Genomic DNA, 26,146 nt, shown 5'->3' with positions numbered 1-26,146 from the left:
CTCATTGAAGGTTAGTGTCACATATTTGGTACCTTAAGGTAGAAATACAGAATCATTAGGCAAGTTTGACCATGTTTCTGCAGAACATCTATTATTATTATTTTTTTATTATTATGCTATTATGCAAGACTTTACAAGTCTTTCAGCCTCTTTGATGTTGAGCTTTGATTAACTCACCTGTTGAATCTCGTTTTATTATGATAGATTGTGGTACAAGTTTCCTCAGACCCTCCTTTCCTCTCCTCCCAAAATGTAGCTGGATGTCGAACCACACTTTATTCACCAGGCCCTGTGGTGTGTTTGGGTTCATTGTCTCTGAGTTCCTCAGTATTGTCAGGACCTTTTCAGAGATTGCTGGATGATGATCAGTTTTGTCCTGGCTTGCTCTCCTGAGAAACTTTATGAGTCCACTAAAGACATTATTTGACGTAGTGAACTCATTGTCTTGCATGATACACTGTACCCGACTAAGAGGAGCTTAGCTACTGAGCTACTGATGGAGTAGTACTGACCCTGGTTATTTCTAATTGAACCATAAAATTTGTGGAAAATCCTGTTGAGATCTTCTTTGGTAATAGATGCAAAATCCACAGCTTGCTTAGTGTTTTCCAGATAGTCCAGGAAACATTTGACAGCCCAAGAAGTTGACCGGGACGTACTGGCTTCATTCCTCGACTTCTCCAATTGACCGAGGTCTTCATTTGACAATGCCACATATCTCTCCTTTTTTCATTTTGTTTTCTTCTCATCCTCTTCCAGCCATTCTTCAAAATTAACCACAAAACGATCCATGTTGTATCAATGTTGGAAGCACCTGTTTTTTTAGCTCCAGCTTTGGCAGTTACAATTTTACAGCAGTTACAATGTTGCCGCAGTTACAATGTTACCAGGATGCGTCACAGTGTGGTGTGGCATCAAAAAAAGAGAGAGAGAAATGACAAGCATGTAAAATAACTAGTTAAAACACATGTAAACTAAAAAAATAAAAATAAATCTAATAAATGATTTAGAAAATAAATGATTTCACGTTCAGATTCGAGTAGTTAGAGGAGAAAAGTAGAATATGATAAAAAATAATTCAGAGTAAAGTTATTTGTCCTCCCATGAGGGGGTGATGATGAGTAAAATATTATTTTTAAAGGAATGAAAAGAATCAAAAGAATAGTAGTGTGTGTTTTCCAACACAATCAAATCAAATGTACCACAACGATTCAAATCGTTGTGGTACATTTGATTTATTCCAAAATATTCTAATAGTCTTACTTCACGCTCATGTTTTACACAGATAAAAAAGATGTACGTAACACTTTCTTTGTGCTGTGAACTGGACGATTCAATCTATAAAGTTGAACTAAGATTTTAAAAAATTGCTAAAAATGAACAAATGTCATTGTTGTTTGTTTTGACTTGTGTACTTGTTTGGCTCACTGAGACTCTCTAATGTAACAAAGTGTTTTTCTTGTTATAAAATATCAGCTGGGTCTGTCGTCTATGTGCTGTTTTTAACAGGATCTTTGAATACAAAGTCACATCATACAGTTACACAGCATCATTTAAAGCAGCACAAGTTTTACCAGAGTTAATGATCCATGATCCAAAGCTCTGAAATTGGGAACATTTTTGTTGTTCTAGATGATTAATATGATATTTTCTGTTTTCATTCTGTTGTTAGTAAACAAAAACATGTTCAGGACAATAAATTGGTTTGCTAAAGCAACTAAAAATTAAACAATAAAAACAAGCAAATTATGTCCAAAATGTTTTGAGTCGCTGGTGAAGAGCATGAAGGAGAAACATCAACACTTGTGAACCATAGTCTAGTCACTTGTAGCTACATTACAGACACTAATCTGGATGTGTTTCAGTGTGGAATATGTTGATGTAAATAAAATCTTTCCTCATGGTTGACCTGCTGTAGACGGCCGTCATCATTCACTATACTTACATTCTTACATTCAAACAAAACATGGCAGCCGACTCCCAGCTGCTTCACTACAAAGCTTACAAATAACTCTGATGCATGTTGAGCTTTTATATCTTCCACTAACTTTTAGGGATTCTGGTGTTAAACTCCTGTTTATTTTCAACATAAAGAAAACACACTGATATATTTTGGATTGATTATTGATTATTCTGTTTCCAAGGAAATCGTGGCCCAATATTCAACTTCTAAATGTGTGATGTGGAAACTTGAAGCCTTCAGTGCACAAACACTGAGAATGAACTTTACATCAAAGTAGGAGACCTGCAGTGACCAGCAGTTAAACTTCTGGAATGAAATATATTTGCATATTCATAGGTCCTGGAAACTTTAACGAGGGAGAAGGAGTAGATGTAATTTTAACGATTAACGAGACACAATTATTACTCAAAGTAGAGTATTTTATATACATCTTAAAGCATGTCTGGAGGGGATTTATTGACGTCCTCCTCTGTCAGTTCATCCTCCTGTACAGCTGGCGGCAGTAGAGCAGCAGCAGGAAGTTGTTTTTAAGTCATTGAAGCAGAATAAGTGTTTTCTTTTCTGCACCGTGCTGCTGGTGTGTCTGCAGGTCTGCCGGAGTGTGGACAGAAGTGTCGGCTGCCGCAGGCTTCTAGCAGGGTCTCTGAAACAGTGACAAAGCTTCACCTCCTGTGTTGGAAGAAGGATTTCACAGCATGACGTTAAACCTCACCATCAACACGAGCAATCCGCCTCTAGGTGAGTTTCATTCTGCGATACCTGAAAGAAAAAACACTGCACTGTTATTTATATGTCATCCTAACAAATGAGACAAACTCAAACTATGTCCATTTAATGTTGTGTATAATAAAATAAACATAGCTGTATTTTTGAACCAGTCACTGGGGATTTCCTGGTTACTGCGGCAGACACTCAGGCGATTGTAAAATTACAAAAACAATAATAAAAGCTGGATTTTTTGGGCAGTTTTGTAATATGTAAACCAGCCGAATTGAATAGTGGGTGCTTGCAACTCTAAACATGACAATATCTAGAAAGTAGCTATGTTGTTTCATTTACAAATGAGCAGTATCTGTACCTAGACCTATATATACATGGACATCGGTCTGACTGCATGTCCATATACGTTGAAACGAGGCTCTTTACTGTGAGCTAACTGACAGCTGTAGCTAGCTAACGTTAGCTGGCTTGTCGTCGTGGCACTCAAACCCACAACATGTGGACAGCTTGTTAAAATGTCCTTTTAATTACCGCAGCTACCTTATACTTAACACGTTTCATCTGTCACTGTGGGTTCCCTGTAAGCATTTCTCCTTTAGCTATATGCAAAAAGCCTTTGTGAACTTGGAAATGACACATTATGGATGAGTTGACACGCTGACATGAGCTAGCTAACCCGGGTTAGCGGTGTGTGTGTGTAGACATATACAGCGTTACATGTTGTAAGTAATATATCTGTAACCCGACTTGTTTAGGACATGTGTGTGACATAGTTTTGTGTCGTGCTCACTGGAGTCTTGTAAAGGAATTTAAAGGGTCAGTGTGGCAATGCTTTGTAGCAAGTTAAGCTAACCTAATGACTGTGCTCTAACAGAGGATAAACAGCGCCGTCGTGAGTTTGCAGTGGAAACAACCGGCTGATGCAAGCCTACTGACACTGAAACGTGGATAGCTGGATGAGGAGTGCACGTATTTTTTTGCACACTGATTTCTGTTTCATTTCGCACGGCACGAACATCTTACTCGAATGTAAACAACAACCAGAAACTGACATACTAGACGAACCGGTCGGAGGTTGTAAGGATGAGGTCCTCTGTACTGTGATCAACCTGCCAAATAGGGCAAACTGCCAAAAGTCAAAGCATCTCTGCAGTTTTACATCAGACCCATACGGTTGATTGGTTAGATGTAAGTCATACATGTGTGAGACGAAGGGCACGTCAGATATGCTGAGAGTATAAGGAAAACACTTTAAACGAATTTGGGCTTGTTAAGCCTATGATCTTCGGGTATTGCTTCACTCCACTATTGATTTCAAGTGCATTATCAGAGTATTTATACCAACATTATAGATTAATCTGCAGATTGTTTTCTCGATTAATTGATTCATTGTTTTATAAAATGTCAGAAAATGGTGAAAAATGTCTGCTATAATTTCTCCAAGGTGACATCTTGTTGTCTTGTTTTGTCTGATCAGCAAAAAATAATCAGTTTATTATCATGTATGACAAAGAAAAGCTTCAAATTGTCACATTTGAGAAGCTGAAACCAGCAATTTTTGACATTTTCTTCAAAAAATTATTCCGATTATTGATTAGATTATCAAAATAGTTGCTGATTGATTTCCTGATGATGGACTAAATGATTAATCGACTAATTTTTGCCGCTCTGGATTGAACGCACAGCTGTCGAAGCAGGCTGAGATAATTACGATTGCATGTTGAGAATAATATGTACTGCAATGTACTTGTTCTGCACTGCGAGACAAGTTCAACGGGTTCTCAAACGAAAATGCCTGAAGTCATGGTTGTTCTGAACTGAAGCACACTTTTGAATCAAAGATGAAACATCTTCAAGAATAAAGAAGAAGAAATGATGAAACTTCTAGATTCTAGATTTAGGCTGCTCAGCCATGTTTTACAGTTTCACAACAACAACAACAATCACTGAATTAATCTCTCCTCTGTTGTGCAGGGGCGCTCCTGGCAGCAGAGCACGTGAAAGGGAGCGTGCAGCTGTCAGTGGAGGAAGGCAAAGACACCCGGCTCCATGTGTCAGAGTCAGTAACACAGTCAACATTTTTACCTTCATCAGAATCCAGCCAGTTAAATGAGCATAAATAGTATAATGTTTTTAATGCATGATGCAAAGTTACAAGGTGTGCAGTTCAGTTGTTGTAATGTTTTTTAATAGTCATCATTTATCTTAACTCTGTGTTCTCTGTCCTCCCCTCAGTTCAGTCCAGTTCAGTGATGCCAACTCTATCAGTCGCTACCTGGCCCGGGTGGCTCCCGCCCTCGGCCTCTATGGAGCCAACATGATGGAGCAGACTGAGGTGTGTGTGTGTGTGTGTGTGGGTGTGTGTGTGTGTGTGTGTGTGTGTGTGTTTGTATGTACGAGATTTTGTGGAACAGTTTGGGGTCTTTGGTCCTCATTCAGGATGCTGTCTGGTATCTGTAGGTCGACCACTGGTTGGAGTTCAGTGCGCGGCGTTTGTGTGGTCAGCCTGGTTTGGCTGTGGCACTGGGTGAACTGGATAAGGCCCTTTCCCTGCGGACCTTCCTGGTTGGACATGCCCTCACCCTGGCTGACCTGTCTGTCTGGGCTGCCCTCAAAGGTCAGTACCATCCAGGGCTTCTTTAAGATGCCCCCAGCTCATGGTTGATTGTTTTTAAAATTCAACACAAAACTCACATGAGATCATTCTGGCCACTCTGAAAAACTGATGAAATGTATGTAAACAGTAAAAGTAAAAAACTTTGATAGGGATGCTTGCAGATGGCTCGAGAATTACTTGTGTGACAGACGTCACTGTATGAGGATGATGGGAGCCCAGTCTGGATTCTTGCCTGTTACTAAGGGCGTGCCGCAGGGATCCATTCTGGGCCCTGTCCTGTTCACCTCTTTATATTAATGAAATTGTGTCTTTCCTACATGTCTGCCAAACCCATCTGTATGCAGATGATACGATTTTATACTGTATCACTTATTCTGTTCAATTAGCCATCGAGACAATGCAACATTCCTTCATTAATCTCAGACTGATTCTTAATGCAAGTAAAACAAAATTTATGTTTTTTTCAAGATCCAAAAACTCAGACTACAGCAATCTGAATATCTCTACTATCAATGGTGCATCAAAAGAGTTACAGAATACAAATAGTTTGGCATCTGGCTCGACTACAAATTCACATTCAGTCACCATATCAAGAACCTTGTTGACAAATTAAAACATTGCACCATTTTTCTCCCACTTACTGTTTTGATGTGGAATATGTGTCGTTAAACAGGTGAAATGCACTGTGTTTGTTTCTCTGCAGGTCATGGGGAATGGCCCAGCCAGGGCAAGTCCTTCTCCCACGTCAATCGCTGGTTCTCTTTCTTGAGCTCGCAGGTTCCCTTCACTGCTGTGGGCAGCAAGTATGCCGTCAAGAAAATTCCAATTAAAAAAACCAGTGTAAGTGTAACATTAACCACTAGCAATTGGATTTAACAAATAATTTAACATTTTTTGTATTTGTTTTGTGTTGTCCTGGTAAAAAAATTCAATCCTGCAACAGCAAATTAATGTCCAAATGTGTTTGATCATTGTCCTAACTTAAATGCTACAAGGCTGAAGAAAAACAATGTTACTGGAAAATCGGTCAATATGGTATTTTAAATTGTATGAATGTGAAACCAACAAACAATCAACCACAAGCCCTGTATAGAAACTAAACTGATCACCATCCTGATTGAACCACAGATTCATCAGTTGCTTTTTATGTTTGAGATCAGTGTAATGAATCTAATTCTGCTGTTGACTTAAGATGAGAAAGGAGAAATAACTAAGAAAACAACACAGCTCCTCTGTCTTATTTCTGACTGTTTGTGTCTCTTATCGGCAGTCTGAGGAGGAGAAGAAGAAGCAGGATGTTGGCAAGTTCGTGGATTTGCCAGGAGCTGAGATGGGCAAGGTGGTGGTTCGATTCCCTCCCGAGGCCAGCGGGTAAGGCTTGCTCTGGAGTTCAGGAGAAGCTAACACTGTCTGAAATTTACAGACACCCGAAACAAACTGTAGATTCTGTGGATTGTAGCTATCTGAGATTCTGACAGTAGAGAGATGACAGGAAATGGACTTAGCAGTTCATGGTCCCGTTGGCCACATTGGTGCCTGATGGTGGTAATCAGGGATCTTTTTCTGTCTCTCTGTGGCCAGATACCTGCATATCGGCCATGCCAAGGCTGCTCTGCTCAACCAGCACTACCAGGTCACATTTAAAGGCAAGCTCATCATGCGCTTTGATGACACCAACCCTGAGAAGGAAAAGGAGGACTTTGAGAAGGTGAGACATCCAAAGTCTTAGAGCTCCTGGAACAACAGAATTGTTAAATTTATGAATTAGTCATATTTTTTCCGAAACACCTGGAAGAAAACGCCTAAAATGAGTGTTTGAAGTGAAAAGTACTGAGATAGAATCAGTGCTGTTTTTCGGTCATTTAGAAGAAGTACTTATTTAAATGTGTCACAGGCTAGATAAAGAGTAAATTGTCCGTCTATTAAAGGTGCAAAAAAGGAGTTTTGTGTTCTTATGTCTTCATGCCTCTGCTTCTTCTCAGGTGATCCTGGAAGACGTTGCCATGCTCCAGATCCATCCAGACCAGTTCACCTACACCAGCGACCATTTCCCCATCATAATGAAATTTGCAGAGCAGCTTCTCTCCGAGGGCAAGGCCTACATCGATGACACACCTCCTGAGCAGATGAAGCAGGAGAGGGAGCAGCGCACTGAGTCCAAATGCAGAAACAACAGTACGCCCAGGAACACAAGCCACGTCTGCCAGTAGAATTGCATTATTGTTGAAGTTACAATATTACATCTTTTTTTTTTCCTCTGCAGCCGTGGAACAGAACATGAAGATGTGGGCGGAGATGAAAGCTGGTACAGCTTTAGGGCAGACCTGCTGCATGAGGGCCAAGATTGATATGAACTCCAACAACGGCTGCATGAGAGACCCCACCCTCTACCGCTGCAAGGACACTCCCCACCCTCGCACAGGAAGCACATACAAGTACTTGAATTTAATAAGTTTAGGGAGGGACAAACTACATAATCTCAATTAGTGTAGAAAAGAACAGTTTGTACTTGAACATCTGGAGTATTTCCATCCAATATGGGACATATTCAAATTTTCAAGGATATTAATTGTCCCCCTCTTCTGTTTCAGAGTCTACCCAACATATGACTTTGCCTGTCCCATTGTGGACAGTTTGGAGAGTGTGACACACGCTCTGAGGACCACAGAGTACCACGATCGTGACGAGCAGTTCTACTGGATAATCGACGCCCTGCGCCTCAGGAAGCCCTACATCTGGGAGTACGCCCGACTCAACCTCAACAACACAGTGCTGTCCAAGAGGAAGCTCACTTGGTTTGTCGACCAAGGATACGTCGAAGGATGGTAGGTTTAGATCAGGCATATATAAGGAGTTTATCTGCCCCCTCCCCCCCTTTTATTTATCCACTTCCTCTCTCTCGTGTTCTCCTTTGACTGTTTCTCACCTCGTCCTCCAGGGATGACCCTCGCTTCCCCACTGTCAGAGGAGTCCTGAGGAGAGGAATGACTGTGGAGGGTCTGAAACAGTTCATAGCTGCTCAGGTGTGTTTGTCAGCCACTCACAGTCAGAGAGGAGGAGATCATATGTTCAACTTAGTGCCACACCGGATTTCTTAAGTCTTGTTAAAGTTCTTTAGTTTATCACATTAAAATCAAGAGTTTTGTGTGTTTGTTTTCATTTTCAAATTAGCTTAAATTGACGCAATTAAACCAAAACTTGCAAATTAAGAAATCGCAGCCTTTATATACAGTATATGAAATATGAGGGATGTTAAAAAATATCGTAAGTATTGACCGTGTGTGTTGTGTTGCTGCTATTTAAGTGCAGTCCACTTACCATTTTTCCATTTATTCTGCACCTTCCAGGGTGGATCAAGGTCAGTGGTTAACATGGAGTGGGACAAGATCTGGGCCTTCAACAAGAAGGTACGCTTTTCTCCTTTGTCATCACACATCTCTAGGCCTGATTGTCTGAAACTACACTCACCTATACTCATGTATGATTTCAAAAAATTATTCTGACACAAAATTTTGCTCTGTTTTCACTGAAAACTGGTGAAATGTATCTTTTAGGACTGCAGCTCAATGTTAATTATCTACTGAGCTAGTTTTTGCAGGATAAGAACCATCTGTAAAACCTAGTTTGTACTTTAGAGGGACAGTTCATTGAAAAGAGTCCTTTTCTTTATCAGGTTCACTTTTACCAGCACAAACTCTACATGCATCAGAATAAATGTAATGAATGAATATGCTAATAGGCTCACACGCCTGTTATTGACAGAGGTTCAGAGAATTGTCCGTGGGTTCACTGCTCGCATGGCTTCTATCTGCGCTGCTGTTGTCTTTTTAAAAAAAAAAAAAAAATTATACGCTTTCATTTTGTTTCCCTGCCTCATTACTCTACCTCCTTTCCAACCCCCAATAACCCTGAAAGCCTTAAAACCCAAACCAGCTGCTTCATTTCATGTCCCACATTTTTATTTTTTCCCATTTTCATCTGTCTGGACATCAGTGTTGCTTCATCTGTGTTGTTTTCCTTGCTGGCTGCTTCATCCTCAAGTCAGGTAGAAGGTGTGAGGCGATAAATGTACATCAACTGACAGGGGAAATGATGTAAAAGTGGCCAAACCCAGCACACATTATCTAATTTTAGGCAAAGAACTAAGCCAGACCTCAGTTTGAATTTAAAGGACATTTTTTATACTAGTGACAGGCTGGAGTTGCATGACATCTGAAGGTGTCAGGAAGATGTTAATAAGTCAACAGATACCAGAAGAAGTGATGACAGTTGACATCAAGTTGACATTTAGGATCATACAGCTGCTTCTGTTTTTTGCAAAGGCCTTCATATGCATGTTCAACTAACCCACTCCTCCCTGTCCTCTTCAGACAGTTTCATGCCCCCAGTTTACCTTCACATCAACTTAATAGGATTGAAAGTGTTGCCATAACAATAAATTGGGAGTTAATGTGGCACATTTAAGTAAAAATATTTAAGTCCAATGAACACAGACCTGGTGTACCTATGTCATTAAATCACAGTCATAGTGCAGAATAATACAGCAGTAACAATAACACACTGTGTGTATCAATCAGTGGTTGCCTTATCCTGTGTCATCTGCAGTTTCCTGCACAGGCTGGACATTATTTGTAGATTTAGTACATGTACACAAGTACATGCCTAACTCTAAAACACTACTCTATGTATAACGGGAAAATGTTACATAGTTCATGCAAAATGGAGCAGCCTTGTACTTTTGAATTTACCAAACAACCTCTGTTTATGAAGAGTCCTCAACTTTGTTTGATTTACCTGTCTGGCTTTTAAAGGACAGTTTGCTTAGTAGTGCTAGTAACAATATATAATATAATATATAATATATTAAATACAGGTATTAGCAGACAATTGTGGCTGAAATGCAAATGAAAACATTTTAATTTCATTGACTTTAATTAGAATTTTCAGTTAAAACAAGCAAACTGAGTGTAATTCATCATATTTTAGCTGTTGCCACTGTTTTTCTCAGAGTCACAGACTATGATTCTGATGTTTCTTCTGGTGTCTGTGCAGGCGGTGTTACATGCATTGATTCCTTATAATGTTAAGCTATTGTTAGTACAAATTCAAGACTTCAGAAGTCTTCCGTTTCCAATGATAGTACTAGTCCCACTCAGTTTTGTTGGGCAACAGAATAAACATAGTAAAGAATTAGTTTTTGTATTTTATATATTCTACTGAGATTTAATCATTTTTTTGTAGTGAGAATCAGGAACCTTAGCCTGTTGGATTATGTTGCTGCTGCTCTCTAAGAGTAAAATGCTGGGACTTGGCCTGAGGTTGAATATGGGAGACAAACAAAAAACCAGGAAGGTTGCTGAGCTCTGTGGAAGATACAGCAGTGAGGGGAAACTCTGTAAACAGTCCATTCTGTGTAAATGTCTCTCTACCTCTTTCCTCTCTCTCTCTCTCTCTCTACCTCCCTCCCTTGTATCTGACATTAAACAGCATCTCACTCTTCTGTTTCCAAGCTGCCAATTAGCTGTCTGAAGGTACTCCTCTCCTCCACCTCCTCCTCATTCTCACTCCCCACTCCCTCCTTGCTTTCATCATGGGCTGTTTTTATATGAAAATCCACCAACAGCCTTTTCACTATTTTACCAGCCAAACAGGTGATGTGAAAAGAGTAGGACTTCCACGTTATGTTTGGAGCAAAATGGCAGTAAAAGGCGAGTGGCAGCAGAGTGGTGTAGTGGTCAGGGTGACATACAGTAGCACCTTCTGAAGTGTCCTTGAGCAAGACACTGTCACTAACTACCAGCTGACCTCTGATGATGTTCTTTCCCCTGCTGATTATTTTTGTTTTGTTTTGAGTTCTTTTTTTTTAAGCTGTGCACTGCTTTCATCACTCATCATTCTCCTCCTGACTTGTGCTCAAACATGATTAAGACTCACTGTGAAGGATATTGAGGAAAACTCAGTTGTCTTTCAGGCTGTTTGGATTTTGAGGACTTTGAGCACCCAAAAATCATAGATATCAGTAACCTAATTGTAACTGTTGGGGGAGGCATTGAGTACAGGAAGTGAAGAGGTCCAGACAGTATTTGGAGGTCCAGTTTTTTGTCTCGTCTACATGCTGCTGCATATGCTCATAAACTGAATAGAGAATGAAAAAAGATGAAATCATGAGGACATAAAGTGTCAGAAGCGGTAGTTGTTACCAAAATATTTTCAATCAGAATAACCTTCATAATCTTAATCACACAGGAAACATAACAAGATGTCATATTTGAACCAAGTCAGGTCTGATGTAGCGATCTCTGTCTTCTACATGAGCGTTCAGAAACAGAGAAGGCAGATTTCATTTTGTTCTGTAGTTTGGTCTTTAACGTCCAACCAGCCTGTTCCCATAACCAGAACAAGGACTAGTGGGTAAAACAACAAACACATAGTTCAGCCAAAGAAGTCAGTAGAAAAGTTATCAAGTCAAAGCTCTTGGAATTCATGTTTTGCAGGACATTAAAGCTCAGTGTTACTTCCTCCTCCCTCTTGTCTTCTTCTTCACCTGTCCCCCTCCTCTTCATCATTCAGTCCATCGCAGCTTTTGTAGCAGGCTGTTGAGAAATGTTCGTTTCATATACTCAGTATTTTCATCTAAATTTAACATGGGCGTCATTTATGTGAGATGTCAAATATAAAACTAGATTATTTTCAAACATTTTTCTGTCAGTAAAGGCACCTATGAGATAGATCTGGTATTAACCAGAGAAATGCTGGATTATTAAGCTGTAGTATTAATCTCACTGTGGCTGCATACATGAAAACATGAGGGTTGTGTAAAAGTAACTCTTCTAATGTGAAGATCAACCTTGATTAGATAACGTGCATCATGAAACACTTGGTTAATCTATCTTGCTAATAGCTGATCATCTTTTGGATCTTAAAGCATCAGGCTGGCTGGTTGAATAGTGAGTTGATGGTGGACTGAATAAGCAACTGGATAAGAGCTGGTTTCCCTGACCTGCACACAACCATGATTCACTCACGAAATCTGTTTTGCTTTCCTTCCTCCTCACCCGTCTTTCTTTGTGTGTTGTCACTTCCTAAGTCGGTATTTTACTTTAGTTTTTTTCATTTCTCTTGTTTCGAAGAAAACCATTTTTAATAAGGTTGCATCATTTTCTGCCTTGTCCTTTTCATTATTCGGCATTTTGTATGTTGATGTTGGTGTAAATCATTGGTTTGCTGTTTTACACTGACCTGTAATTATTTTCTGTGTGTACGTTTTTGTCTGTGTGTGTGTGTGTGTGTGTGTGTGTGTGTGTGTGTTAGGTTATTGACCCCGTCGCTCCCAGATACACAGCTCTGTCCAGCTCCTATGTGGTTCCTGTTTCCGTCCCAGAGGCTACAGAGGAGATGAAGGAAGTGGTCAAACACCCTAAGGTTAGTGCTGTTTCTCTCTCTCTCTTATACTGTACACACACACACACACACACACACATTGTATTCCTTGTTTGTTGAGATTGATTGAGGGAAGAGATGCAGGAGGATGGAGGTCACATGCATCATGGTTTTATTGATCAGGTTGATCAAATTTGTGAGGTTTTGGTTTTTGGTATTTGTAATAGCTTACGTTTATACTGAGCCTTTGATAAAACTTACTTAGAAGAATACAAAGTCTTCCTCATGGATCTGTGTGTAACACTTTATTTATGTGTGTGTAACAGTGCTTAAGGGAAATAAGATTGTAAGAGCCTTGTATGAGGGTCTTGTACACCAGACAGAATGGTAGAAGTCACTAATCTGAAAAAATATATAAAAACTAACTGAAGGCTGAAGAAGCTCAGTGAGCAGTAGTGTCTTTGTCAATATGTGGTTTGAACAGGGATTCAGTTCACTGATTGTTAGTTGTAAAACAACAACGTGCTGAATAAATGGAGTTTTTAAAAGTCAGGATGATGTCATTCAGTTGTCTCTTAGTACACGTAGCAGCTGCTGCCATACAAGCGCTGAAGCTATTCTCTGTGTCCATCCAGAACACTGATGTGGGCATGAAGGAGGTTTGGTATGGACCTCGGGTTCTGGTCGAGGGAGCGGATGCTGAGACGTTCTCAGAGGGAGAGGTGGTCACCTTCATCAACTGGGGCAACCTCATCATCACCAAGATAAACAAGTATGTTTTGATCATTGCTCAGATAATCCATAAGGTGGTTCAGAGCCACTTGATGTGACATTAAAATAATGATGTTTTTTCCTCACTTCTCAGAGGGGCTGGTGGTAAGGTTCTGTCCATGGATGCTCGTCTGAACCTGGACAACAAGGACTACAAGAAGACTACAAAGATCACTTGGTTGGCCGACACAAACACAGCACCCCTGCTGCCCACCGTCTGCATCAACTACCAGCCCCTCATCTCTAAAGCCGTCATCACCAAAGACGACGACTTCAAAGACTACATTAATAAAAACAGCAAGGTCTGTTCTTTGCTCTGTGTGTGTTGGGATGTGCATCTGGTGATTTTTGCTGTGGTCATCTTTTAAAACATCTTCTGTTGACGGTCTGATTCTCTCAGTTGGAGGAGAAGATGCTGGGAGATCCCTGTCTGAAGACCCTGAAGAAAGGTGACATCATTCAGCTCCAGAGGCGGGGCTTCTATATCTGTGACCAGCCCTATGAGCCAGTCAGGTGAGGGGAAATACCTGTTTGTTTGTTTGTTTGCTTTATCTAGGAAAAAAAAACATGTCTCTTCTCCAGTACACCATGCTTTAGTCACCAAACGCTTTCGGCTCTCTTCCCTTCATCAGGGTGGTGTTAAAACCCGCTTCCATTTCACATTTCAGTGATTCATCATGTGACTAATAAATCACTATAAATACCATATATACAAAACATCATAATCCATCACTTCTTCAAAATGATCATATACAAGATCAATAATTCCAAGAGAAATGTCGATGGTCAATTAACCAGAACATCTAATCTTTTCACAATGTCATCCAGAAAATGTACCTTTTCATCTCTAAACCATCAATCCGTAAAAAGAAATTAATTCATCTTCCCATTCAGGCAGTCAAATTCTGTATTCACACTACAATGTTGAGGCATTTACATCATTTCCATGAAATGTAAAGACATTTATGAATAAAGCCAACCAATTACAAAATTCATCTGTACATTGAAGTCAATTCATCCATCTATGAGCAAAATTTCCAATCGTCTCCAAAAAACATTTTTTCATTTGAAAACAAATATGACATAGTAGACTCTATAAATCTAATTACTCATTTAACCCTCTCAGCCTAGAAATCCACAACGCCTTCCTTTTTAAGGAGCTATTTCTCCAAACGCCAGAACTGGTACTTTTTGTTCTGCGATTCTTCTTTCTGTTTGAGTCTCTTGATGTTTTCCTACATCTGCAGCCCCAACAGCTGTAAGGAGAGTCCCTGTGTCCTGATCTACATTCCTGACGGTCACACTAAGGAGATGCCAACTGCTGGATCCAAGGACAAGAGCAAGAGCCAGGCCCCCAGCAACACAGTGAGCGCTTTAAAAGAAAACCTCCTATCCTAGTGTTTTTAGATATATATCAGTGGCTTTTATCTCGACTGTGATCTCTAAATCAGAGCTGTTATTTTGTGCGGAGGCCGTCTCTTAAAAGACTCGACTGCAGCACTTGAGCTATAGTGTGCTCAAGTTGAAACTTGTCCAACTGTAAGCCAAAAGCTCTACTCTTCACCTCACGGCAACTTGTTAATTATTTAGACACTAGTGCACTCTGATCTGTTTCTTGGTATTTACTAGTTATGGATGTGAAATGAATAATGTAGACTCAAACTGAGGAGAATTTCAGAAATGTAATAGATACAAGGTGTTACCCTCTACCATAGAGCTGTTGCAGTTACCGCATTACTGCAGTAACGCAGTCGCGTCACACCCACCGCAGAGTCAAGCTGCTCACTGCTGAGTGAGCGGCTCAAATGATGGACATGAGTGATTCTGTCAGGCTTGATATAAAGAATGACGCCCTGCCGAATGCTGACCAACATTCCTGCTGTACAGTCGGCCTTTTAATGACAACACTGGAATAAAGATAAACATTTAGACTATAGAGACTATAAAGAATAGACTCCTACAGGAATAAATGCATTTGAAAAGTTAACTGGGTCCGAATATAATACAGGTTTTTTTCCTGGAAATACATCAAAAAAATGGGGTCTTCTTATATTATATCTTCTTTTTGAATGGATAAAGTAGCGGTGTAAAACCGACTCCTACACGGAATGTTGCATCATGGGTTGATTGTAGCATTAATGTTGCTAAGCTAGCAAGTGTCTTAAAGTCTGTTACCACAACAGATTGAATAGCTTTGCTAATTTGTGCGGTAAGGAAAAAATCAATACCGTGGCAGCTCTATTATACCAGGATGTTCATGTTTGAGGTGAGTACAGAAACAAAATGCACAGCACAACACAGTAGGGGGAATTAGCCAAAAAGTCTGTTTTGGCGCACCAACAGCAATAGCAGGAACAGGACATGGTGATCACCAAGCAGTTATGCAAATGTTGGCCAGCTGATAGAGAATAAATGTGCGTGGTGCCAGAGATTTAAAGACAGCAGAAGTGCTTGAGTCTTTGATCACGACAGGAAAGCTATTACACAGAAAGGCAAAGAGGAACCTGCAGTTATCTCTTTGATGTCTGGGATAAATGGGTACTTGTCTGTTTCTTGCTCTTCTTCTCTGTCTCTAAATCTGCCTTACCTCTTGTTTTAGTCTGCCCCTGCAACCAAGGCTGCCCCTGCAACCAAGGCTGCCCCAACCTCCGCCCCAGTGCCTGCCTCAACCTCAGCCGGTGATGTGTTCTCAAGCATTGTAGCTCAGGGTGAAGCTGTCCGCCAGCTGAAGGCTGCCAAAGCTCCAAAAGACGAAGTTGACAAGGCAGTTCAGCAGCTGCTTTCTCTAAAGGTACGTCAGCTGTAACTAGAGGCAGTTAAACAGTAAATAAAGAGTTAGTTAATTATTCAAATGATTACAATATCGTTGTTTTTTTCATCTCTGCAGGCTCAGTTTAAGCAGCAGACAGGTATGGACTACAAGCCAGGTATGGCTCCTCCCACCTCCGCCCCAGCTGCACCTGCCTCATCAACAGACTCCGCCCCCTGTCCATACACCCGTGTAGCCCAGCAGGGTGAGCTGGTCAGGAAGCTGAAGGCAGAGAAGGCACCTAAGGTACCTGGACATTTGTCTAATCATTAATCATGTCGATATCTGTTGATGTCCACGTCACCGCTCGCCTTTCAAGTCTTTTGTCTGCTCGTAAAGTCATTTTGTTCCGTCTCGTGTCCTAATGCGTTTGAATTCTCACATCCAAAGTCACATGTCTTGTTGCACGCCGCTCGTGTCCCAAATCATTTGTCCGGTCATTGCTCGTGTCCCCTCGTCATTTGCATGCCAGTCAAGTTTAACTTCCTGCAACTATAAGCTGATTTGTTGATGATACCAGGACCAGATTGACGCAGCAGTGAAGCAGCTTCTCGCTCTCAAGGCGGAGTTTAAAAAGCTGACTGGTCAGGATTACAAACCAGGGATGGCCCCGACCGCTCCCGCCTCCCCTGCTCCTTCTCCTGCGAAATCCTCCTCCTCCTCCTCCTCCTCTTCCTCCTCTTCCTCCTCACCCTCCTCCCGCTCTTCTTCAGGCCTGTATGAGCGTGTTGCACAACAGGGAGAGGTTGTGAGGAAACTGAAGTCTGAAAAAGCCCCCAAGGTATTCAAATGCAACATTGCGAACAGTAGAAACTAGTGTCCCTTAAAGCCCAGAGCATATTTGTGAATATCAATGTGATTCTGCGAATGACTTATCAATCATCATCACTGATGGGTAATAGCTCATTAACCACACAGAGACCATTTTTAAAAAATGACATCACTGACCACCAAACTACAGAGAAATACCGTTAAATTTCAACAAGATAGAGCTGAGACAATTATTTGATTGATCAGTCAATCAACATAAAATTACTCTGCAACTATTTTGATAACTGATCAATCCTTTGAGTCAGTTTTCGAGCAAAAATGGCAAACATTCTTGGTTCCAGCTTCTTTGATGTCAGGATTTGCTTCTTTTTATATGTTTTTATTCAATAACACTGGGTTTTGGACTTTTGGTCAGACAAATCAAGACATTTTGAAAATGTCATTTTGGGCTGTGGGAATTTTTATAGTCCAAATAATGTGGTAGTGAGTTCTGGTCTACTCTACCTACCACTGTGACAGGCAACCGGCATGACTACTCTGTGTTAAAACCAAACATTCTCCCTGGTGCTAAACTCAAAATAACTTAATTATTACTGAATTTAGGATTAACAAAAACAAAAAAATCAGTTTCACTTTCAGTGTTTTATGTAGGATAGTCTTATTCACCTGTAACACCCCAAGCTGCCTTGAAGCAACATGGAGAGACGTGTGCAGCTGGGAGTGTTTCTGGTCTTGTCTTAATGTGCTCAATTTAATTATTGTAACCTAGGAATATATAAAAAAAACAAACAAACAAAGTCTTAGTAGAAGGTAGGAGACTGGATAGCCCTGCTGCAAGGATGTTAGTTGTTGGAACAGGTGTCTAGAATAACATTATTGTGTATTAAAGTATATATTATACATTAAAGTACACATTGTAAATACCAGGACCTTTGGCTGAAACAAAATCTAGTGGGAGCATCAACAATAGTGGGAAGAAACTAATAGCTACTCAAACATTCCTCTAAAAAGAGTCCAACTCAACACCAGCAGTGATGAAAAGAAAGCTGTCGTGAAAATAGAAAGACTGTGAGCTCAGATCAAATGGCACCAGTGCAGATACAAAACAATATTATATGCTGAAACAAAGCTTCTTTTTAATTAAAAAAATAGTTACATAACATTTGGGATATCAGTATTTTCATCCCTGGTGAGTGACAGTATCCTTGTTCTCGTCTCTCCAGGACCAAGTTGACGCTGCAGTGAAACAGCTGCTCGCCCTGAAGGCAGAGTACAAACAAGCCACTGGCCAAGAGTACAAACCTGGAGCAGCACCAGTTCAGAAAAGCCCCCCTCAAACTCCAGCCCAGAGTAGCCCCAGCTCTGCCCCCGCTGCCACCGGCCTCTATGACAAGGTTGCTGAGCAGGGAGAGGTGGTCAGGAAGCTGAAGGCTGAAAAGGCCCCTAAGGTGAGATTGATAATAGTTCCACAGCTAATACTTCACCTACTTTTAAACTCTTACAATGTTGAATAGTCCTTCACCTGTTAGTGATCCTATGATTGAATGGTTCTCTTCTTGCTGGCTGCTTGTCAGGATCAGGTAGATGCAGCAGTGAAGCAGTTGTTGGCTTTAAAGGCAGAGTACAAACAGCAGACCGGAAAGGATTACAAACCAGGTTTACAAACACCAGCTAGCCCTGCACAGACCCAGTCCAGCTCCGCCTCGACCCAGTCTAGCTCTTCCCCACAAGCCCAGCAAATGTTCTCCCAGGTTGCCCAACAGGGAGAGCTGGTGAGAAAGTTAAAGTCTGAGAAGGCCCCCAAGGTAAGGAGTCAATCACAGAGTGGAATAAAATACAGTTTGTACTGGAGAGGAAAAAACCTACATCTGAACAACAACTGTCCCTCTATTTCAGGACCAGGTGGATGAAGCCGTGAAGACTCTACTGGAACTGAAGAACAAGTACAAGACGCTCACCGGACAGGACTACAAACCAGTGGCTGCTACCGGAACCATTGGAGGGGAGGACAAAAACCGCAAGGAGAGAGAGAACAAGTCTGAGAAACAAGGAGGAGGAGGGAAGAAGGGCAAAGGAGAGAAAGGCGGCCAGGGCAAGGAGTCCTCCGGAGGATCAGGAGGCTCAGGAGAGGGTCAAGGACCCAAGAAACAGACACGGTGAGAGACTGGGAACAAGTGAGAGGAGAGAGGTGAAGGAGTAGGTCCAGATCATGAAAATGTTGCTTATTGAAACTTTTTTTTGTACTGGCAAGTTTTCTTGAGAGCCAAACTTGAAGATTTGGGGTAAAATAAATATCCTTATCACAATAATTACTGTGATCATCATAATAAGGATACAGAGGAACAAAGTGTTATTTCACTTTTTGCATCTAAAGTCAACTTTTCCACTTTGTTACTGTTCTACTCTTTACTGCAGTCTCTCTCTCTCCATAAGTGCAGTTTAACCTCTCACATTTCAAAAACATTGACTTGTTCTCACTCTAACTGAGGCTGGAAGTATTACTGCGACCCCGCAGGCTGAAGAACAGTGTCCTCATAAGCTGTTACACAGTATGAATGCATCCTTTGCGGTTACAATTGGTTGTACTGAAAATTATTAGGGTAATAAAAAGCCTTTATACTGAAATACCTTCTCGGAATTCTGTTTAACAAGCACATTATAGCCACTTAAATTAGATGTTCATTTGAAAAGATGCATAATTTAGTATGGAGGTGTTGAATTGTTAGCACAAAACACTTAACATTCACTAAGTTGGCAGTTGGTGGAAGGTTGTATCTTGGTGTGAGCACAGTCCCATCCACCTGTTAGTTACTGTGCTTCGGAGCGTTGCCGCAACAGACCCACATACTTGGATTTGTTACTGGGACACTGAAGATGGATCATCTGTAAGCACAACCCTCTTCTACTGTAGCTTAACGACTGCATGGGGTTGTTTTGTGTTCAGATTTGGTGAGTTGAAATGGCTGCTGTGGTTCTCCGATCCGTTTTAAGCAGTGCTCGTTGTCTGCTGTCAGCCTTGACGATGAAATTCGATGGCTGGTTTTATGGTAGTGCTGCACTACTAACTATATATAGTCATGTTTTGGCACATTAGCACACTTGAAATTAAAATTAAGACCTGCACAAGGTGAAAGATTTTGACATAAGATGCAAAAATACAGAAAATAACTTTTGTTCCTCAGATAAAGACTAATGATCATGATCCTAATATCATGCCAATCATGGGGTTTTTCTTTTTTTTTTTTCCCTGATGGTGCAGCTCTATCTCTCTGTGTGTTGTTAGTTAGTAGCAGAAAGTTGGTTTGCAGTGTTGTGGCTTGTGCTGTGAGCTTTGAGTTGCATGGTTGATTAGACTGGAAATAGCTGTGTGTCCTGTCCTGTTGTTTTTATTGCACTCCGGAGTCATGATCATTGTATCTGCACTTGGATTTACCTGTAGAGTAGATTTACTAATTGGGCATGGCCTGACATATTAGTGTTTGTTTTGTGGTAATTTCCCTCACTGTTATGTTACTGTATTTGAGCAGTGTTTCATCACCGCTGCCTCTAATAACACAATCCAATGAGACAATGCTCTAATACAGTAAAACAGTCAGTTGTGCTTCTTTAAAAAAGTGATGCTGACAAACAAAATGATAAATACAAATTTGTGAAAACTCTTAGCATGTATTTACACTTCATATGTGTTATATTATCTCAGAGTTTGCTTCACACTAACTCAGTCGTCTTCCTCCTATCAGGTTGGGACTGGAAGCCAAGAAAGAGGAGAACCTGGCTGACTGGTACTCACAGGTGACTTACAGACACTCTTCTTTCACTTGAACTAAAACGTCTTTGACTTCCAGACAAGCCATGATACAGTAAACAAGACACTTTAAAAACCACTTTCTTTCACTTTTCCTGAAAATTCCTGAAATTTCTTTTAAAGATTTCAGTCTCACTTGCAACGTACTGTTGCTCCTCCCCATCCAGGTCATCACTAAAGCCGAGATGATTGAGTACTATGATGTCAGCGGCTGCTATGTGCTGCGGCCCTGGTCCTTCGCCATCTGGGAGGCAATTAAAGACTTCTTTGACCGGGAGATTAAGAAACTGGGAGTGGAGAACTGCTACTTCCCTATGTTCGTCTCTCAGGCCGCTCTGGAGAAGGAAAAGTCCCACATTGAAGACTTTGCTCCAGAGGTAAACATGACCCTTTTAGATGGAATCATCCTATGTTTGAAATAAAATAATGGGGACAAAACATGGAGTCCAGTGCTGAGGATAATAATAATAATAATAAAAATAATAATAAATACCAACACAACAAAATGTCAAACATTTAATGGTGCTGTTGTCGTCTTTCAGGTTGCCTGGGTGACCCGGTCAGGGAAGACTGAGCTGGCAGAGCCCATTGCAGTCAGACCCACCAGTGAGACAGGTCCGAACCACAGCTGCCTTTTAGGCTAAACTCTGTATATCTCAGCAGACACACACAGAGCATATACAGTATCTTGACAACAAGTTATAAAATATTTCTGTTGCTTCGCAGATAGCTGTGTGTGTAGTTTTGCTGCTCTGTCATGTTTGATATGAACCAGCTTGTCTGTTTGCATTTTACTTCAGTGATGTACCCAGCCTACGCTAAATGGGTGCAGTCCCACCGAGACCTGCCAATCAAACTCAACCAGTGGTGTAACGTTGTGGTCAGTATCAACACCCTCTCTGTGTACAGCTCCTGTTCCACACCTCTTACTTTTAGATCTTTGTAATGACAAGCTTGTGGAAGGTGAACAGAAGACACCCTGAAGTCTTTTTCTCCCTTCTTACCTCTTTTTCTCCTCCTGCTCCTCCCTTCAGAGATGGGAGTTCAAACACCCCCAACCCTTCCTGAGAACAAGAGAGTTCCTGTGGCAGGAGGGACATACAGCTTTTGCTACGAAAGAGGAAGCAGCTGAGGAGGTAACATTCCTGTATCCACCATGTTTAATGAAATACACAAGAACTTCTCTTTGATGTATCAGTCTTAGTTGAAGTGACACAGATATAATGGTGCAGCACTTTCACTGCTTAAGTTAGTGTAATTGTTTTTAACTGATTGTTGTACCAAACAGTTTGTGTTCTTTACACATCATGTGCATGTAGGTAATTCAGATACTGGACCTCTATGCCAGAGTGTACGAAGAGCTGATGGCGATCCCCGTGGTCAAGGGAAGGAAGACGGAGAAGGAGAAGTTTGCAGGAGGAGATTACACCACTACTGTGGAGGCATTCATCTCTGCCAGCGGCCGAGCCATTCAGGTACTGAAAATACAGTACATTTAGATTTCTTTACTTTACATTTATGTCCTTGCTGGTTCTCTCATCTGTTGACACCAGCTGAATAAAACACCGATGATAAACCGTAGAACAGACAAAGATTCATGATAATTATCTTCCTCATTCTTGTTATTTTAGAACAAAGTCAGCATTTCCCTTTTATTCACAAAAACAGGAAGTAATCATGCCCCTTGCCATTGTTTTGTGCTTCTCTAGGGTGCTACATCCCACCACCTGGGTCAGAACTTCTCTAAGATGTTTGAGATTGTGTTTGAGGACCCGAAGAAGCCGGGCGAGAAACAGCTGGCTTTCCAGAACTCCTGGGGCATCACAACCAGGACCATCGGTGTCCTCACCATGGTCCACGGAGACAACATGGGACTAGTACTGCCACCCAGAGTGGCCTGCCTGCAGGTAGACATAGAAACACAGAACATAAACTTAATGGAAGACTTGAATAAATATTCTACAAAGATCCACCATTACCTCAAATACTCCACAAGACATCTGTTTTTATTCTATTCTTACATTTCTATATGAAATAAACAAATTGTAAATGAACAACCAAAATATGATCCACATTGATACATGCAGAAAAAAATAAACAATACTTTCTTATAGTTAAAACTTGTTGTTCCTTTCCCAGATTGTCATCATCCCATGTGGTATCACAGCATCCCTGCCTGAGCAGGACAAGGAGGCACTGATGGCCCAGTGCTCCAAATACCTGAGCATGCTGCTGGAGGCTGGCGTCAGGGTGAAGACCGACCTCAGAGACAACTATTCCCCAGGATGGAAGTTCAACCACTGGGAACTCAAGGTCAGTAGTAGTATTAACTTGATGCATGATGTTATCTAAACATGGTTTACAAAGAGCTTTATGTGAAGGAAGAAAATGAAGAATAAACAATAACAAAGATCCCTTAAGAAGAAATGGTTAAAAGTGGATGTCTGTGTCTGGCACAGGGCGTTCCCATCCGTCTGGAAGTAGGTCCTAAGGATATGCAGCAGCGTCAGTGCGTCGCAGTGAGGAGAGACACGGGCGAGAAGGTGACAATTCCAGAGGCCGAGGCGGAGAAGAGGCTGCTCGCCATGTTGGAGGACATCCAGAACAACCTGTTCAATAAGTAAGATACAGTGCTACTGTCAGACCTAACTATATACTTAAGCAACTATGAGCTTTTAGTACATGATGTATGTAGACTTGGCGAATATATAAACATACAAGAAAACTAACTAAAATGTGGTGTGTGTGTGTGTGTGTCAGAGCTTCAAATGACCTTAAGACTCACATGGTGGCTGCAGACTCTATGGAACAGTTCCAGAGGGAGCTGGACCAGGGCAAGGTGAGAAACACAGCCCAGACTCGGCTCAAGACCTTTCACTGTCCGTCCCAACCTGAGATAAAAACTGATAACGCATTTGTCTTGCTCGATAGATTGTCCAGATCCCGTTCTGTGGAGGAATTGAGTGCGAGGATTGGATCAAGAAAACCACTGCCAAGTACGTTCCAACTTGTCTGTCGTGTTGAGCAACACAGGAAACTGTACTCACACAGAAGATTATCTAATAATATACACATGGAATAACCTTTGAGTCATATTTTGCTGTTGCATGACTTTTTGCACATTTTGCAGCTCCATGGAGTCAAAATGCCTGTATTCAGGATTTTCAGTCTGGGTTATATGTAGTAAAAGTACTATCATAATTTGTGCCATTCACAACATAGTAGTAGTTATTTCTGTCCACTTTCTTCTAATTCTGCCTTTAGTACTTTAATTTCAACCAGTAAAGATTTTTCTGCTTGTGTCCTCCGTATCAGGGACCAGGACCTGGAGCCTGGAGCGCCATCTATGGGAGCTAAGAGCCTCTGTATCCCCTTCTCACCCCTGAAGACGCTGCAGCCTGGTCAGATGTGTGTCAGCGGCAAGGAGCCTGCACAGTATTACACCCTGTTTGGACGCAGCTACTGAAGACCTGCTCTGCTGGAGCACGAGGATGAACATCGTAGTAGAAAAGGGCTTTCCTTCCTTCTCTCATGTATTTCTTCTTTTCTGATCTCTTGTGGGTGACTGGACTGTGGGATTTAGAATGGGGAATATGTTGTTTTGTGTTTTTTTTTTTTTTTTTTTTTTTTTTTTTTTAAACATATGTTAACATTGTTATGATGCTGACAGGAAGTGGAGTTGAGAGAAATTCCGTTAAAGTGGTTGTAGCACTGTTTCTTTCATTCATGGCTGATACCTCTCGAAAGGCCATGTCGGAGAACACTCACTGGCCAGCTGTGGTTTGTGCTAGCACTGAAATAACCAACAGAAATTAGGCAAATAATGAATCTTCCCATGTCCCAGAGTTGTTGACATGTAATAAATCAACTTTTGGAGTTCATCTAAACATCGCTGTTGAAATTGTTTAAGCAGCTGTTGGATTTTGGAAACCACTTAAGAATTTATATATTTTTGTAACTCCCTACTGTCATCTCAGACTAACAAACCTCACATTTTGTTTTTAATTTTGACCTACATTCATGAAATGAGTGGGGTTTATGACACGTGGGATTTTGAAATCTGGCAAAACTGTCAAACACAAGCACTGGAGAGAATATTTCCTGAGAAACATACCGTCTACCAGTGTCTGGGGAAAAGTACACTCTGCCTGCCAACTGTCTCAGGAACCCTGTGGGTATTCAGGCTTCTAGTTGTGTTCTCACAGCTTTATAAACCCTCCTCTATCTGTATAACTGGTTATGTTGATCGTGGCTCACAGCTTCATGCAACTCTCTCCGATCCACCAGAGCCAAATGAACAGCTGTGATGAACTGTATATGGTTGATAGCTGGTAATGTAATCTTCTGTCACCCCTCTCCCATTAAATAACTCTACAACTTGTCTATAATAAAGTTATTTCCATGGCAAACTGTGGAGTGTGTAATTGATTATTCATGAATCATGAATCATGTAATGATCTGAAGCAAATTGAAGATGGCACTTTGGCTTCTGGATCATTTTTTGGCATTTTCTTTAAAACCACAATCGATAAATAATTAATCAGTAAAATAATGGATATATAAATCAATAATGGAAATAATTTAGTTGCAGCACAGCAGTCAGTATTCGCATATTTAGCAGTCTAAGTGAATCCAGTACAACAGCCCTGCAATAAAGCCTGTGTTTATTAGATCTATCATGTTTCAGGTACAGTTAGGTTTTGAGACTAGTTGGTGTAGATATTTTATTCAACTGCATAATATTTTTAAAGATGTTTCTCTGTTTTGTACAATTTATTACAAGGTTACTGTATTGGAGTGCATTACTATTTATTACTGTATCAAATAACTTGTAAGCAGTGTATAAATATAGTGAAAAGTGCAGGGTAACAGAACATAGTGCACTCTGCAGCAACTCTGTTACATAATGCATAAACAGCAGATAAAGCACTTCCTGTCTTTATTTTCAAAATAAAAGTAGTATTCTTACCTGCACCTTATTCTTTGTCCTCGCAGCTGCTAATCTAATTTTTCAAGTAGATATTAAATCAATCAAAGAATTGATATGTCAGTGACAGGCCATTATGAAATATTAAACCATGCGTTTTAATTTCATATAGCATCGCCTATCAAATGTATTTTAAATGGGACAAAAGTCCTTACATGGCTTTTTTTGACGTGTCAAAACAAAAGTTCAATTGATTGTCGTCAACGTGCCTTTTACTTTGAAAGTTGCTACAGGAAGATGTTCTTGTTAAAGTTCCCTCACAGTGGACCTCTGATTGGCTCTAACCCTGACATTCTTACCCTAATCCTAACCAATCACACTCC

At 40.8% G+C, this 26,146-nt stretch overlaps 1 protein-coding gene and 1 long non-coding RNA gene across 3 annotated transcripts; one reads left to right on the top strand and one right to left on the bottom strand.

Annotated features, from left to right (window-relative positions):
- Positions 1–1,146: 1,146 nt before the first annotated feature.
- On the bottom strand, positions 1,147–4,029 carry LOC122994408. The gene is made up of 2 exons (XR_006406602.1): positions 3,740–4,029; positions 1,147–2,722 (listed from the first exon to the last, which is right to left on the bottom strand). It is a non-coding gene; the product is annotated as an uncharacterized LOC122994408 (long non-coding RNA).
- Positions 2,422–25,245, top strand: eprs1 (glutamyl-prolyl-tRNA synthetase 1). 2 transcript variants are annotated; one of them, XM_044368603.1, is made up of 35 exons: positions 2,422–2,701; positions 4,658–4,742; positions 4,919–5,018; positions 5,144–5,300; positions 6,004–6,140; positions 6,571–6,671; positions 6,882–7,008; positions 7,283–7,475; positions 7,564–7,735; positions 7,892–8,125; positions 8,239–8,323; positions 8,648–8,707; positions 12,612–12,722; positions 13,316–13,452; positions 13,546–13,753; positions 13,852–13,964; positions 14,699–14,816; positions 16,051–16,242; positions 16,339–16,506; positions 16,781–17,041; positions 18,255–18,479; positions 18,606–18,836; positions 18,928–19,187; positions 20,772–20,823; positions 21,004–21,213; positions 21,379–21,451; positions 21,637–21,716; positions 21,871–21,972; positions 22,156–22,311; positions 22,546–22,743; positions 22,976–23,149; positions 23,296–23,456; positions 23,597–23,675; positions 23,768–23,832; positions 24,152–25,245. In XM_044368603.1, the coding sequence occupies exons 1-35, from the start codon at positions 2,659–2,661 to the stop codon at positions 24,300–24,302; spliced, it is 5,019 nt and encodes a 1,672-aa protein (XP_044224538.1). In that variant the 5' UTR covers positions 2,422–2,658; the 3' UTR covers positions 24,303–25,245. The 2 variants fall into 2 exon arrangements, with proteins under 2 accessions (XP_044224538.1, XP_044224608.1); XM_044368673.1 differs by lacking the exon at positions 16,781–17,041 and having other exon boundaries at positions 2,425–2,701.
- Positions 25,246–26,146: the final 901 nt, after the last annotated feature.

Source organism: Thunnus albacares, chromosome 1 (assembly GCF_914725855.1).
Source record: "Thunnus albacares chromosome 1, fThuAlb1.1, whole genome shotgun sequence".
Lineage (NCBI taxonomy): Eukaryota > Metazoa > Chordata > Actinopteri > Scombriformes > Scombridae > Thunnus > Thunnus albacares.
The sequence above is the reverse complement of the archived record's forward strand: the minus strand, read 5'-3'. Positions and strand labels throughout refer to the sequence as shown.